Source organism: Opisthocomus hoazin, chromosome 5 (genome assembly GCF_030867145.1).
Source record: "Opisthocomus hoazin isolate bOpiHoa1 chromosome 5, bOpiHoa1.hap1, whole genome shotgun sequence".
Taxonomy (NCBI): Eukaryota; Metazoa; Chordata; class Aves; order Opisthocomiformes; family Opisthocomidae; genus Opisthocomus; species Opisthocomus hoazin.
This window is the reverse complement of record NC_134418.1, coordinates 21,677,623-21,693,509: the sequence shown is the minus strand read 5'-3', so window position 1 is coordinate 21,693,509 and position 15,887 is coordinate 21,677,623. Positions and strand designations below refer to the sequence as shown.

The 15,887-nt window shown below is 45.9% G+C and overlaps 1 protein-coding gene across 3 annotated transcripts in view; it reads right to left on the bottom strand.

The window, feature by feature from the left end:
• The window catches only part of RBPJ (recombination signal binding protein for immunoglobulin kappa J region), a 158,907-nt gene that overhangs the window by 61,447 nt on the left and 81,573 nt on the right, over positions 1-15,887 (bottom strand). Inside the window, exon 1 of one of the 3 annotated variants that reach the window (XM_075420663.1) lies at positions 3,124-3,153. The exons of the other annotated variants lie outside the window; for them this stretch is intronic. Coding sequence (XP_075276778.1) covers positions 3,124-3,143 — 20 coding nt within the window. The 5' untranslated portion in view covers positions 3,144-3,153. Of the gene's footprint in view, positions 1-3,123; positions 3,154-15,887 lie in introns of those variants that run through there. 3 annotated transcript variants of the gene reach the window in all.

Genomic DNA, 15,887 nt, shown 5'->3' with positions numbered 1-15,887 from the left:
AAGTACTTAAAGCAATGCCCAGCATTTACCATTTTTGTCTATCCTTTTTAAATTTCGTTCACTTGTTTGCGGGTACAGGAATCTTTGTAAGGAGGTTTTGCAAAGGCTTCTTGCATTATTTTCAATTATATCAAAGATCAGTTTGTCCCAGGCTGCAGAGAAGACACCTTTCCATATTTCATGTCATTTTAAAATGATACAAAATCAGGTTCTTAGGATCAGAAATTCTCTCTGTCATATGGTTGTATTAGGCCTAGCACAGCAGCTTTCAAACTAATTGAGGCCTACAGATATTTTCGTAGTATCAGTAATTATTTAAAACAGTGTTCCGCACGCAAAATGTGCTTCTCTAATTAAATAACATTTTCATTAATTTTGTCATCTTAAAATGATGAGTTTCCCTCAGCCATTCACAAACAAAACCAAAAATACTCCAGAAAATCCCAAAATACTATGCTATTATCCCAGCCATAAATTATCCACTTCATTTTAAGTAATAGTTCAAATAGCTAATAATTCAGCTACTTGTTTCATGTTTCTGCATACTTTCTCATTATATCCAGTTCTGTCACTGTGCAATTTAGGTTCAGTCATACCGTACATACAAGTAACTTTGATCAAAACATTCCTTGTGATGCAAGTAGCAGGAGTGTGCCATACGCTGCAAACAAGAAACTGGCACTGTACTCTGACTGGCCCCAAAATTACTGCAGTACATATCTACTATTCTATTCCAAACACAGCATAAACCTATGTACCCTAATTTAGGCTTATGCATACAGTTTTCACAGGAAAAAATTGTTTTTACATTCAGCTTACAGTGACTGCAGAAAAGCCATATGCTTTATCTCAAAGGTTGAGCACCCGTAAGAATAGCAAGCTGCCCATTAAAATACAACACGGTATTTGGGTACCACATTCTTCAGTTACAGCTTTTAAATGGCAAGAACTATTTTTGTGTGCAAGTCAGCTTTTACAGAACAGTCTAGAAAGAAAACTGTCTTTACGGACTATTTTGAAAAAAAAAGTTCAGCTAGGGAGTACCATCAATATTTAATCCTAATACACTCAGCATCAGAGCCATACTCCAGAAACAGGTCATATAATAAAGAAAATCAGGCTCCTTAATGTAATCTAAATATAACACTAACCAAAGTTAACAGCCTTCATTCTACCAACGCTAAAAATATTTAACGATAAGAAAACCAGACTACTTTTCCAGAGAACTATTCGACTTACAGGTTTTGAACAATAAATTTAGTATTAAAATCCTAAACTACACACAATTTTTTCACTCTTGTTCAAACGTTATTTTTCCTAAAGTTCAAATTATTTGATTGTTTAATTTTCAAAAAAATAAAATCTACAGTCATTATCAATATTTTAACAGATCTCTGAGAAGGATAAAAGTAACATCACAAATACAAGAACACTACTGACAAACCTGTAATGATCAACAAACAAAAGGAAATGGAACCCAGATACTCAGATGAGTAAACTAGCAGAAACATGGAAAAACTTTATCGCTAACTAGAGCACAGACTAATACTTGTAGTAAACTTTAAAAGCATTTGTTCCCTTCTCTCAACTCTAACTTCTAAAATAGTACACTTCAGGAACCATAACAAACAAGACCAGCTTTCCTAAAGAACACTTAATTGCGAAAACATTTATGAGCCACAAGATGCCTTTATCAGTACAGAAATCCAGCAAAAGCTTCGATTTATTTTCGACAGACAAGAGCGAGGAATTGGAAACACTGCTGCAGCCAAACAAAACAACAAAATACCATAATACTACCTTCTCCATGGGAACAAAAGCATCAACCACCAACTGCACCCCACCCCCAAGCAGGCTGTTGCTCCCTAGCCACAGAGCCAATGCTGTAGACAATGTAATCCCACAGGGAAGACAGAAGGTCACAGACAAACTGTGAAATCATAAAACAAGGTCCGCGTTTCAGAAAGACACAGCAGTACTTTCACCAGTCAAGATTTCATTTGGAACAAACAGGTGGCATACAGAAACGGCCTGTTCTTCTCTTGACTGTCCCTTCCCTCAGCACATAGGGGCAGGCCACACGTGCTCAGCGCAGTCCCAAAACTAAAGACACAGCACTGGCAATAAGCAGCAGAACTCCAGCTGTGGCGAGGATGGCCATACGCAATGTGACACTGCGGGTGAGACTGTGTACTGTACACCAGCAGTGGACCTGCCATTATTCATCAGCTGTAGGTGGCTACGAGGGTGTCACTTCTTACAGTGACACACACTGCAGCTGGCTAGCCATGATTCAGTATTACCCAGTGCGGCTGAAAGGGATGGCAGCTATCACTCATTACGAACCAGCGTGGCTTAGTGGGGTGGGGAGGCTGCTGCAACGCACTACCAGCAGGCAGGCAGCTAAAACTCCACACAAAGCCCTGGGAACGGTGCGCGGGGAGGAGAGAAAGGGAGCCCTGGTCCCCCAGCCCGAGGGAACGGGTGTCCTGCTACCAGGGGTGGGAAGCCCGACCCAGAGCCGCCCCGCAGCCCGGGACCGGGGGGCGTCCGGCCGCGCGAAGGGACCACGGCGGAGCAGGAACGCGGAGCTCAACTTCTCCCGGCCACGGAGGCAAAACAGCCTTTGTCCGAGCGCTGCCGCTCTATGGCCGCGGGAGCCCGGGGGTCCCCCTCCCGCGGCAGAGCCGGCCGGGGCGACAGAGCCGGGGGTGGGGGGGACGGTCCCCTGCCCGCCGGGCTCCGCCGCCCTCTCGGAAGCTCTCTGAGAGGGACACCCTCCGCAGCAGCGGCCGGGATGAGCGCTGACCCCGCGCGGCGCCCCGGCCGGCGGGGAGCGAAGGCAGCGCCCGGCCCCGCCGGGACCTCGGCGCCGGGGGCCCCGCCGTAGCGCCCGGCCGCTCGGGGCCCGTCACCCCGGGGCGCGGGGGGCCTCCTCCCGCCTGCCCACCCGGGGGGATCCCAGCCCCCCGGGGTCTGCCTCCCGGGGCCTGCCGCCGGGCGGCCCTCCCCTCTCCGGGGCGGCGGCAGAGGCGCCGACGGGCGGCGGCCGGGCAGCGGGCGCCCCAGCACCCGCAGGAACGGCCGGCTCCCGGCGCGGCGCCGCCAACCCCCCGCACTTACCCTGTCACAACAGGCGCCATCTTCCACAAACTCTCGCCAAAACTCCTACTCTCGCGAGAGCAACCCCCCTTCCCCCGCCCCTTCCCCGCGCCCGGAGCGCGCCTGCGCGGGCCCGCGAGACACGCGCGGGGCGGGGGGGGGGCGGTGCTCCCCTCAGACACAACAGCCGAGGCGTGGGAACCGCGCGGCTCTCGCGAGAGCTGGGCGCAGGCGGCCGGCGGGCAGAGCGGGACGCGGGGAAGCTCTCGCGAGAGCAGAGCGCGTCGAAGGGGAAGCGAGGGATTCCCTCTGCGCCTTCCCCCGCCCGGCGGGGAGGGAGGGGGCCGGGGAGAAACCACTCCGGGCCGGGAGAAAGGGGAGTGCTGCCTGACGGGGCGCTCGCGCGACTGCCGAGGGGTAGTCGCGGCCGCCACCGCCAGTTTCTCTCTCCTCCCCACCGCGGGAAGCGCGTGTGGGGCCGCCCGCCTCGTGTTCCTTGTGGGCCCGGCACACGGGCGGCCTGGCGGGCCCCGGGCCGCCCCGGCGTCATGAGGCGTCAGGCGGGGCGCGGGGCCTGCCGCCGGCGGTGAGGGGAGTGGGGTGGGCTCTGGGGTGTTCTGGGAGCACGAGTGAGCTCTTCTTTCCCAGTTAATATTCTCTCAGGAGTTCGCACCGGGGCTTGTAGAAGTTCTGTAAGGAGGCGATGCGCCAGGTCCATCTGAATCATTTAAATCGCTTAAAAAACAAGACCAAGTTGATGGCCATCGAGCAGCTTGGGGTTCCTCACACAGCTGTGAAGAAAGTCAGATCCCACCAGCTGGAGGTCACCTGTGTGGTTGCTTTCAGTAGCTCTCTCGGGCAGTACAGACCAAACCCTTCTTAATTCATTAATTCATGGGGACCTTATAAATGCTGATAAATATCTTAAGGGTGGGTGTCAAGAGGACGGGGCCAGACTCTTTTCAGTCGTGCCCAGAGACAGGACAAGGGGCAGCGGGCACAAACTGAAGCAGAGGAAGTTCCAGCTGAACATGAGGAAGAACTTCTTCCCTCTGAGGGTGACGGAGCACTGGAACAGGCTGCCCAGGGAAGTTGTGGAGTCTCCTTCTCTGGAGATATTCAAGACCCGCCTGGACGCGGTCCTGTGCAGCCTGCTGTAGGTGACCCTGCTTTGGCAGGGGGGTTGGACTAGATGACCCGCAGAGGTCTCTTCCAAGCCCTAACATTCTGTGATTCTGTAATTCCTTATCGAGCTTAAAAAGTAATTCCTACACAGCTCGGAAAACTGGGAAAAGGAAAAGGAATTATTGCTAGATGGTGAATAAAAAGTAACAGTACGAAGCTGGGAAGTAGAAGCATAACTGCTGGAAAGAGCTCTTTGATTTCTTATATAGAAAGATTCCATCGCTTTTTTGAAAAATCATTTTTAAATTAAAAGCCTGATTTCATAGTTTTGTTGTCGTCTGCAACCAAAAGCATGAGGTGACAGATAAATTTGTTCAGCGAACAACAATTGCTGAGTCTGCTGAGACTCCAACCGATGCAGCGACCCTTGCGGCGGCCTCTCAGATCGGCTGCTCAGTACAGGCGCCGGAACAGAAGGCGGCTGCAAAATGAAACTGCCTGGATGTGGTCCAACGTTTTGACACAACAAAAAAATGAAGACCCCGGATTTTGGATTCGTTTAACAACACTACCGGTTCAAGGTTAGGGTCTGACGGTCCGTTAGAAAGCCATGTTTGAAAACTCATCCTTTTACATCAAGAATTCTGTCCTGTCCATTCAACTTCCTTTAGGTCTTTAGTATAGCATGTCAATCTAACTTCAAGCACAAATGCAACATTGATTTAAAGATCCGCTGAGTTTCCAAAACCCACATAATTTTTATTACTTCACCTCCGCATCTCTGCTGTCTCCCAAATTGTGAAAAAAATAACATTTCAGTAATCCCTTGAATATGATTTTGGATTTACCTCCCACATACGCTCTCCACTGCTAACAGTAATTCAATGAATAATGTCTCAGATGAGTAAAATCATGTTTTAAGAGATCGCTTGGCGACAAAGTTTGCTGTAATTCTACTCATTGTACAAACAGCTATTGTTTGCTATCATTAAGGGACTTTCCCCAGACTTCCCTCTCCACATTAGATATGAAAGGACTTTGATTGGCTCCCTCACAGGCGCAGTTCTCGGCAAAAGCACAATGCATACTGGAAATCCTGGGTATTGTTTGCAAAGAGCAACTCATAATCCCTTTGGAAATCTCTTCCTAAGAACATCTTCTCTCTTTTTTTTTATTTTCTTTTTTTTTTTTTTTTGCTCCCAAGGCTAAAGAATGATCTCAGCTTGTGCTAACTCCATTCCATTAAGAATGGTTTCTGGATATTTGCCATGGACTGTCTCTAGATGGTCATTTTCTGGGGCCCCTCTTTTAGTGTGTTTTGAATCAAACTGGAAAATCTAAAAATATAGCACACAATAATCTGCAGTGTCTAGACCCTTCTAACATTTTACAAAGAAGGCATTTTGAATAATAACCTGATTAATTGGATACTGGACCAGGTATATTATTTGGAAGGATTAATCATTACAGAAACTATTGTAGTTCTTTGCATCACTGACAGAGATACATTATAAAACAAATAACAATTGATTTTTTTTTTCTTTTTGATTATAAATGACCTATAGTTCAAAAGGCCAGGAATACTATTCAAATCAAAAACAATAGCCTGAAATTATGTGAGTAGCTGACGGAAGGAAAGATGATAAAACCACAGAGGGTTTTTTAATATTGTTCATGCATTGAATTTTCTTCTTGCTGCTAAATTTTGTATTTCACATAGTGAGCGTGAGCAATTCCTGTTGTCTTTATGGGAAATTGAAAGCATGTAGTACCTCAGGGAACTAGGCCCTGCTTTCTGGTCTGTGATGAAGGTAAACGCTTCCAGAGCTGAGGTAGAAAAATAAATGTAAATACAAGGTTTGCATCGTTTAAAATTTTGTGTTTGCTATGCAAATCGGTAGTTCGATTTTTTGATTTAAGCCCTGCCGAGCTTGGCGGAAGGGTTCTGAATCAGGCTGGTTGCTGCAGAGGTGATTTGGAGGAGCACGGCTTGGAGACACTCTGAAGGACGTGATTTCAACGAGTGCTGGGCTTCGCTCTCCTTCCAAGCAGACGCTCTGCCGGCTGACTCCAGCTGGGTGCTCAGAATCATTAGCTGCCTCCGAAAATGGAAGGCTGTTAGAGAAGCAAATCCAGTTTACTCTCACTTGTAAACTGGGGGACAGGACTGCCTCCTGCTTCTTTGGATTCACCGACATGTGCATATGTGGACAGAGCCAGGTCCACGTGTCTGTGCTCAGTGGGTGCCAGCAGCTTCATCTGGGAATCGGTACGGTTCCCCCATCCTCTCAGGATCTTGCTTTGAGTGGAAAGAGAGGAAAAGACGGGGAGCCTAGCAAGAGCCCACAGAGTCATTAGGGATCAGGCCCTCTGTGTGGATGGGGAGGAGGTCTTTGGTCCGGAGTTTTGTCTCACCATTGGTACTGAAGGAGGTGCTGGCCAAAGGAGCATGAGCAGCCCGGCTCTGGAGCAGAAGGGCAGGCAGGAGCAGGGAGCGCGGGATGCAAGCCCTGATAACTGGGTGGCTAAAGATTTCAACAGCTTGTTTGACCAGTCTGGACCAAACTTTCTTCAGCTCAGTCTTTGCTCTGGGCTTCCTCTAAGCTCATTCCTTTGGGCGCAGCACTAGCTAACATTCTGTCTGGCTTCTCGTTTGGTAACTGCCTCTAGCCTCCCTGACTTGGAGAAAGATGAGAAGACAACAGGCCTGCATGCATTTGTGTAGAAGCACCCTTTGGTTCTTACATGCTCAGCACAAGCACGTAAGAGATGCGCAAGGGGGCGAGGGCTGCCTTCCCTGCTCAGTCTGTCTTTGTATAAAAAATAACTCGTAGTGTGTCTTGTAAAATCCTAGCTATTTATAAAATCTAGTGACCTTAGAAAGCATGGTAGGTAACAGAACCACACAATTATGTGAATCTTCATTATAAGCAGCAGGTTTATCTCAAGGTGTTGCAGTTTGTATCTGATGGTGTAAAGCACACATTCTAGTAGTAGGTACTGTGATACAACCCTGCTGGAATTTTATAAGCACAGGATGTACGGTGTGGTTTAACCGCATGTCTAGGAAAGCAAATAAACAGACAGTTGCCCAGAGAACGTATCTTACATCTGAACTTTGCTGTGTATGCCAACAAAAGTTATCACTTCAGCTGCTAGCTGGACAACTCGATGTCAGAAGTGCCTCTGCGGTTTGAAATGGAAGCTATTGTTCAACACAGCTCAGAGGATTTGCAGCGTTGTCTTGAGGATGATAGGGAGAAAGGATAGGCTAGCTAGCAGTCTGCAGCAGGAATGTTGTTAAATAATTTTCACTGTAAAATGAGAGAGGACAGTGGTGCAAAGAAAAATCTGAATCTGCATCTTAATGCCAGTTATGGCATAAGCATGCCTTAGTATGGTAGTTCCCAAGAGCCACAGTCATGCTGGGACCTCACTCTAGTATTGCCTTGCAAACAAGTACAGTCTCTTCACAGAGAGTTTTTATACCATAAAGGCAAGATGCAAGAAGTGAGTACAGCAAACAATAGGAAGGAAGAGGGGGGAGGGAAGATGAGGTTAACAGTAATAACATCGTGTGGTTATGTAGGTTAACAGTGTGAACAGCTTGAGGACTGACTCCTGTAACCTCTTATTTTTAAATACTTTTCTAGAACACTGTTAAGACACTTTGCATTGTATTAAATTTTGCTCCTCACCCTACCCCAGAAGAGTCTCTTCACTTATTTTCCTTTAGTTTAAGGTTTTGTTCTGTTTGTGTAAACTATCCTGCGTCTCTCTTCTCCTTAGTTTCACTGGTGTCCTCAAAGAGCCCATCTCTGAATCTCTCTTACACAGTGTTCCTCTCCATGCGTGCCCATGGCGGGTGCCTGTACAGCAGTTATGTGTGCACCAGTTTATTCCCTTAGCCCTGCTCTCCACACACAGCTCTTCTGCTTGCCACAGTGGCTGGTGCCACCAGCCTCCCCCTCCTCAGGGTGCCCCTGCAGGTACCGCTGGACTGCAGTGAACCTGTGAACCTTGTAGCGGGTGGCTGTTGGTCTCTTTTTCCCAAGTAGCAAGTGATAGGCTGAGAGGAAACGGCCTCAACTTGCACCAGGGGAGGTGTAGATTTGATATTAGGAAAAATATCTTCCCTGAAAGGGTTGTAAAGCACTGGAACAGGCTGCCCAGGGAAGTGGTGGAGTCACCATCCTTGGAATGTGTAGATGTGGCGCTTAGGGACACAGTTTGGTGTTGGCATTTTGGCAGTGTTAGGTTTACGGTTGGACTCGATGAACTTAGATGTCTTTTCCAACCTAAATGTTTCTATGATTCTATGAATCAGCTGGAGAGTAAAATGTCCTGGAGGCTGGCAGAGCGTGACCACCACCCGCCAGCTACCTTCAGCCCCCACATCCCAGCGCTGACAGCTGCAGACACTTGCGGAGCAGAGGTTCACCAGGTCCCACCTCAGTGCTGCCAGGAGCGTGGCTCCCGCGCTGCCCTGACCTGGTGCCATGGTTAGCGTGCGTACCCACCAAACCAGTTCTAAGACTAAACCACAGTACGCAGCATTACAAAGTCGTTACCAACAAGGAGTGCAGCAGGATAAGCTGTGTAAACATCTCCACGTTTCCGAAACATGCTAGAGGAGATACAGCTCCTTTTCAGTCTGTCCCCTCCCTGTAGGACTGACTTTTGAGCAGAGTACACCAAAGGAAATTTGTTGCATCCCACTGAAATCAAGAGACAGGAAAGACTGAATTAGTCAGTTAGACTGTGAGTTATCACAAATAATTAACAAAGCAAAAGGAAGATTTAAAGATTATGATATGGCTCCAGATGTTATATCACTTTTATACAAATTGAATTGGCAATGCTACAGTTCTGAACCAATGTGAAAACAGATGTCTTTGTGCAGAAAAACTATTTAACCAGAGGTGCTGTCGCAGTTGTGTTGTTTTTATGATGTATATTAGTTTACCATCTACACTGCCAGAGACGTGCTCACACCCAGGCCTGTAATTTGGTGACTGAATTAGAGCTAATTTTTTCAGCTAGTCTGCTCTTCCATTCGTGAGGCTCTTGGAGAAAATGTATGCTGGCATGCTTCACTTTTACCTGCAAGTAAAACGTGTCTGGAAGAACCCCCTAAGTATGAAAACTCATTTGGTTTGACAAAACACAAGAGACACCCACACTCCTGATTATACCAATTTTTCTGCTGGTTATAGTGCTGAAGGGAATTTCAGGCTAAGTATAGCAAGGTACAAAAAAAGAGCTTAGCAACCTCCTCTGAAAGAAAACCACAAACTGCACAGAGCTCCCTGATAAAACTACCACTAAAAACCTATTTGACATTATAAACCAGCCCCTTTTTCTATCTACTAGGAAAGTCTAGGTCCCAATCATAACCACACGCTATGTTGAATGGGAGGAAATATAGACAGAAATCCTTAACCTGTAATTCTACATACAAACAAGTGCACACAGGAATTTTCCTGGTTATGGCTAGAGAGGGGAGTTAGGAAATTAATCGCATCACAAAAAGTATAAAGCTAGGTACTGCGTAAACACTATTTGGAGAATTTAGCAATGGTTAAGCCTCGTGCTGGTCCTGTATGAAGAAGTTAAACTAATTTTATGTGCTTAGTGGCTTGCAGAGACTGTCCGTGGCCTCAGGCTATGAAGATAATACTTGGGTTTGGGCTGTTTCTTTATTTAAAACATTGAGGAAGTTATACATGCCTGAAACAGAAGATTTTTTAAAGTAGTCTAAAGGCATGGTCAAAGAACACGTAATCCTAAAAAATAATTATCTTATAATACTGCCATGTGGTATCTATTTGATTTATTTCTTTTGTCAAGAACAGTTGCACAGATTGTTGTGGACTTGGTCTAACTTTCATACCACTCTCATTTTTAACTTCTGGTGTTCTGTAGCCCATTTTCCATAATCCTCACCCTGAAAAAAGAAAGACTATTTCTGTCAGTAATTAATGAAAATAAATTCCACACAAATTGCCTGAGACTATTTCATTGCTCAGATCGAGGGTGGCTGACACTTGTGAATAAAATAACCTTTTGAATTTTTTCCTTTCAGGGGATTACACACGACCTTTTAATGCTAAAGTTCATTAGTGCTTGGATATCATATTGATGAGCTTTCTATAAATGAATGGATGAACAGATAAGTCATAACTAAGGTAATGAGTTTATAGCTGTTATGGAGGTAACTGAAGACATGTCATGAATGCTAGTTAATTAAAGAATTTCTGTGTAATTTTATTTATTGTCAGTCTTGGTTCAGAATTCACTCTCTCTTCTTGAAGCTTAACAAATGGTGTTTCATTTTTAATGTTCTGGACAGTTGTATCTTTTTTTCTAGAAATCCAGATATCCAGCCATTCTTATTACTCATGGCTTCATTGTCAGTTTGTTTTTCTGCTCATTACTGGCACTGACTTTGCCAAGAGCTAAGCACATGCATAATTTTACTCATGCAGTTAGACTCATTAAAGCTAACGGGATTAGTCAAGAAAGTAAAGCTACTTCTGTTTAAGTGTTTGTCGTTTGAGGTAGTGTGGCTAGAAACAAGATCAGGAAAGTCTGGAAGGAATTCAGACTGAACAGTAATTTCCATTAAAAGTCAGGTAAAGAGAAATTGAAACATTTTTCCCTTGACCTAACCCTGATGGGTGATGAACACAAGGTGGTTACATGCTGGAGGCGAACAGGGATTTTCTAACGTTGTTTTTTCTTCAGAAGATGGGGCCTTGTCAAAACTGAAGCTAGTCTCAGTGCACTTTACCAGGTCACTTCTCAAGTCAAGGAGGGGGGTTGAACTAGATGATCCCCAGAGGTCCCTTCCAACCCGTATGATTCTGTAATTCTGTGTGATTCTGTGAAATCTCTAAATGAAAGATAATGAGAAATACGCATCTCAGCCAACGGCCCAGCAGCAGAGGCTGACTGTAACCTCACAGCAATGTTGCGGTGCTGCGACCTGGGAGACTTCAGGTGCCCCAGGAATATTTCATTAATGTGGGGAATTTGAGAGGCAAACCCAGGACAGGTTTCCCCTGCACAGAAAGAGGGAGATTGCTCTGAATTAAACAATGTAATGTTGTCCGCTCTCTCAGAGGAATGGTCTGACCGTTTGGACGTGGGCTTGTAGGTTGAGGGTCTTGTGTGCGAAATCTTGAAGAGGCGTCCATGCCAGAACAGAGTGGGGAAAAAGTCTGAAGAGGTTTTGTGGAAAAAAAAATGCATTTCCTCGCCAGTACTCCTGCCCTACCTTTGTTCCTCACTTCGAGCGCTGCAAGTCTGCCTTTCTTTGACCTGCCGGCTGAAAGCCTCGCAGCAGCATTACAGCAGCCAGAAATACAATGTTTAGAGCGCAGCTGGTTTTCAGCCCCTTTCTTTGACAGCAGTCTCGTCTGGGGCTGGGAGAGGAGGAGCAGGGAGCAGTTATTCCATCCATCCCAAGGAAGTTCCCTCCTGGACCGTCAGGATGATTTTATGGCAGTTGGTGACACAGGCCAAACATACAGTGGATGATTATTAACTCCAACATGCTATAATTAGTCATTTTTGACCTCTGATGAGATGCCCCATATACAATGAATTATAAAAAATCTGGCCTCTCACTTACCAAAACAAATACCAACTGCTCTGCTATCATTCTGAAGCAATAAATCTCCCGTGGCCTTGGAAAAAAACATCACTTATGGACTTTCACCCATTTTATACCTTCCTTTCAAAACAAACCCTCATTCTGGTCCCTGACAAAAACAAACACAAATGACAATGAACACTTATTAAAGCTACAGTAGAGGCTATTTGTAGTCTAAAAGTTAAAATTCTTAGGTAATAGTCTTGTACCCTGGATTCTTCTGGGAAGAGGTTAAAAAAACAGCAAATCCACAACTACCGAGTGTAATATTGGGGGTGGTGGATGCTTTTAACCATTACTCACTTTTCTCTAGGAAAGTGACTCATCTATGCCCCAATGCATACAATTTTATTAACATTGGAAAGAGCCATGTGGTGTTCATATAGTGTTTAATCTGAATGAAGTCTCAGCGCTCAAGGTTTTCTGATTAATGGCAGAGGAGGAAGACTGGAGCGACAGTTAGGGTTTCGCCAGTTTGTACTGTATATACAGCTGTTGCTGTGCAGGGGAGGGAAACGCAGGGTCTGGCTGTCTGTTCCAAACAAAAAGAAATGGCACATGCTATTACTTCCAGATCATTGCAGTCCCTGCACCACCATCTGCTGGGGGTCAGAGCAGTTGTCCGGGTCGGCGTCAGTCATGCACAAACTCAATGCCTTCCACCGAGCTGCGCCCAGCAGTACATATTTACAAGAACAATAAAGCGAACCTGCTCCCTGGACACAGGCGCCACAATGCTCCGTCACACTGGGAACAAAGGTGCACAACGAGAGTTGATATGCATTACAAAGGAGGTTCTCGGGGATCACAGCTTTGTGATTTCAGGCCGTAACACAAATTGAAGGGAAGAAAAACTGTCACCAATAAGTCCAAACCTAGTGATCATTGTATTTGTAATTGACGTAGCATCGCTAAAAGGGTGCCTGGGTCTCTGTGTTTTCCCTTTTCCTATTTACAAAGTCATCTGTAGAAGATAGTTAAATAGGAGAATCTTTGACAATAAATTGTTAAACACTTGGATATATTATTCTGTAACAGCAGCAAGATGATCTCTGCCACTTACCCCAACTTGTCTGTGTGTATCTCTTTTTACAGGGCTTATGCCATGCGCTGGAGCGAGGTGCAGAGAGCCCTGACTGACGTAAACTGAACAGTTCCTGGAAACGGGATGAGTACAACTGTGTCACTGTGATGTTGAAACTAGATGACCCGTTTTAGCATCTCTTCGGCCCAAACAGCAACTAGTGAGTAATTAATTTCTTGTGCTAAAACCGGCTGCTTCAACAACACCAGTGTGACACATCAGGCGGTACTGTAGGGTGTTGCAGACTCTTCAATTAGTGCTGTCCTGTACCCATGGCTGAACATATGTACACAGACGTGACACCTTTGGTGCCTCAAACTGGAGGTGGGTCTCCTTGCTGTGCCTTAAGGCATACTGCAGAGGCATAGAGGTAAAGCACAACATTTCAGTCTGGGCTAGCTCGCTGCAGGGCTAAGCCCAGTATTTCTGTGCTGCATCAGAGTGGAAGCAGGGGAGCAGTGGAGCCCAGTGCAAAGACATCTGCATTGCTGGGGACAAACTCAGCTGTATTCAACTAAGTTCATTAATTTGGTCTCAGCGTCAGCACAGTTAAAATAGGCAGCAGTGCCAGCATGGGGTGAGAGGAATGGGCAGCAGCCCTGGAAAGCTATGAAAAGAGCAGGTGGAGCTGGACCCAGAACATTTTTTTAGGGAAGGCTCATTGCCAAATAACTAGAAACTGTTCTGCAGTAGGAAAAGCACACGAGAGACTGCTGTACTCCTTGCCTTACATAGCTGCAGTTGTTGTGCTGGTTTTGGCTGGGACAGAGTTAATTTTCTTCGTAGTAGCTACTATGGGGCTGTGTTTTCGATGTGTGCTGGAAACCGTGTTGATAACACAGGGATGTTTTAGTCGCTGCTGAGCAGTGCTTACACAGCATGAAGGCCTTTTCTGCTTCACACACTACCCCACCAGCAAGTAGCCCAGGGGTGCAGAAGAAGCTGGGAGGGGACACAGCCAAGACAGCTGAACCCAACAGACCAAAGGGATATCCCATACCATATGACATCATGCTCAGCATGTAAAGCTGGGGGGAAGACGAAGGAGAGGGGGGACATTCAGAGTGACAGTGTTTGTCTTCCCAAGTAACCGTTGATGTAACTCCAAGTAACATGATGGAGCCCTGCTTTCCCAGAGATGGCTGAACACCGGCCCCTGCCGATGCGAAGTAGTGAATGAACTCCTTGTTTCGCTTTGCTTGTGCACACGGCTTTTGCTTTACCTATTAAACTGTCTTTATCTGAATCCATGAGCTTTCTCACTTTTACCCTTCCGATTCTCTCCCCGATTCCACCAGGGGGGAGTGAGCGAGCGGCTGTCTGGTGCTTAGCTGCTGGCTGGGGTTAAACCACAACAAGGGTCCGTTACACTGCTACCACATGCATAATCTTTGACATTTCATCTGATAGTTAGTGGGTTTGGCACAAGCAAACTCAATCTTGTTCGTCCTGTGCTCAGCTGCTCTGGGCATTTTTGCATAAAGCCTCTCTAGTCCATGTAATGTTTGGCAGCCTTCTCGGATACTTTGCCTGATACTTGGATGAGGAGACCTCCAGGTAGCTGCACCTACATGCCTTCCAGACTCCACCTCCCCAGCCTTACTGGCACCAGGACACCCCAGCTGCTGGAGCCGCAGAGCTGGTTCTGGAGCCTGCGGGGGCATGTGGAGCAGCCTCTGCATGTTCCCTTGGAAAATGTCACCAGGCTCAGTCACATAATTTGTACTTGGAGGGCACTTGCCCTGAGCCATTCCACACAGAGCTGAACTGCACAGGTTGGTACTGCAATTAGGCAGCCTTTCAGTGTCTGATCAGAACTAAAAGAAGGAATTTTTTTTAACAATCTAGTGCTGTGGAACGGAGTTTGAAGTGAAAAGTTGCAGATGAGTGATCAATGTATAGTTTAGATACATATTAAATTGTATATGAAGTGTAAATATCTTGATGTGTGTAATTTTAGAGAGCGGAAGGCAGGGGATGGGAAGCTGGCAGAGTGGCTCTCAGGACACTGGTAATTTGGTAATTTGATAATTTGGTACTTGCTTGCACCTTTGTTGGCAGCTTTATTCTAGCAGCCAGTGACTAGATTAGCACAGGGAATAGACTGGGTTTCTCAGTCATCCTTCCGGACGGAGTTCAGACGTACTCATCAAATAATGCTGGGGGAATTTAGGGCTAGCTTCATATGTTCTGCAGATCAGTATTCAGGAGGTATTTTACAAGTCCTTGGTTTACTAACATGCAAAACACAAGAATACATACATTCTGCCTAATAAAATAACTTTTCTGATAAAAACAAAGCTTTTACTAAATGAGCAATCGAATAACCATGTTGGTATTCTTGTTCTATGGCACGTTCCTGCAAAACCATGCTTGTGTTGGTGGAATACTCTCTCCTCCTCAACCATGTTGTGGCATACTTAAAAGAAATGATGCCCTGGATAAACCACATTCTTAACTTCTGTTTTGTAAATCTGTCACTGCATGAACAGAAGAGTTCAGTTTATTTTTATGAATTGCCTGGAGGAAATGAATTTACATAGCACCTTGCCCAGTGGTACCCAGTTAGGCATACGGCTTAGGAGTCTAATGCCGAAACTACACAGCAGCCAGGGGCTGCACTGGAAACTTTTTGTTAGGTACTTACGTGGGAGATGAGCTGTTGGGAAAATCTAGGCCAAAACAACAGTTTTATTTTTTGTATTGCCTCTTTGCCTCATCAACATCGTCCTTTATCTCTGAGGCTATAGATGTGTTTTTAAAAAGACCAGTTCTGTGAGTTACAAGATCTCTGGGCAATGTAAGTTCAGTCCAGATCAGGCACAAGGAAACGTATGTTGAATCAGCCAGAGCACATAATACAGTGCTTATGCCAGCTTTATTCTTTGTGCTTCCTCAGTGACAACTATGGGAGAAAAA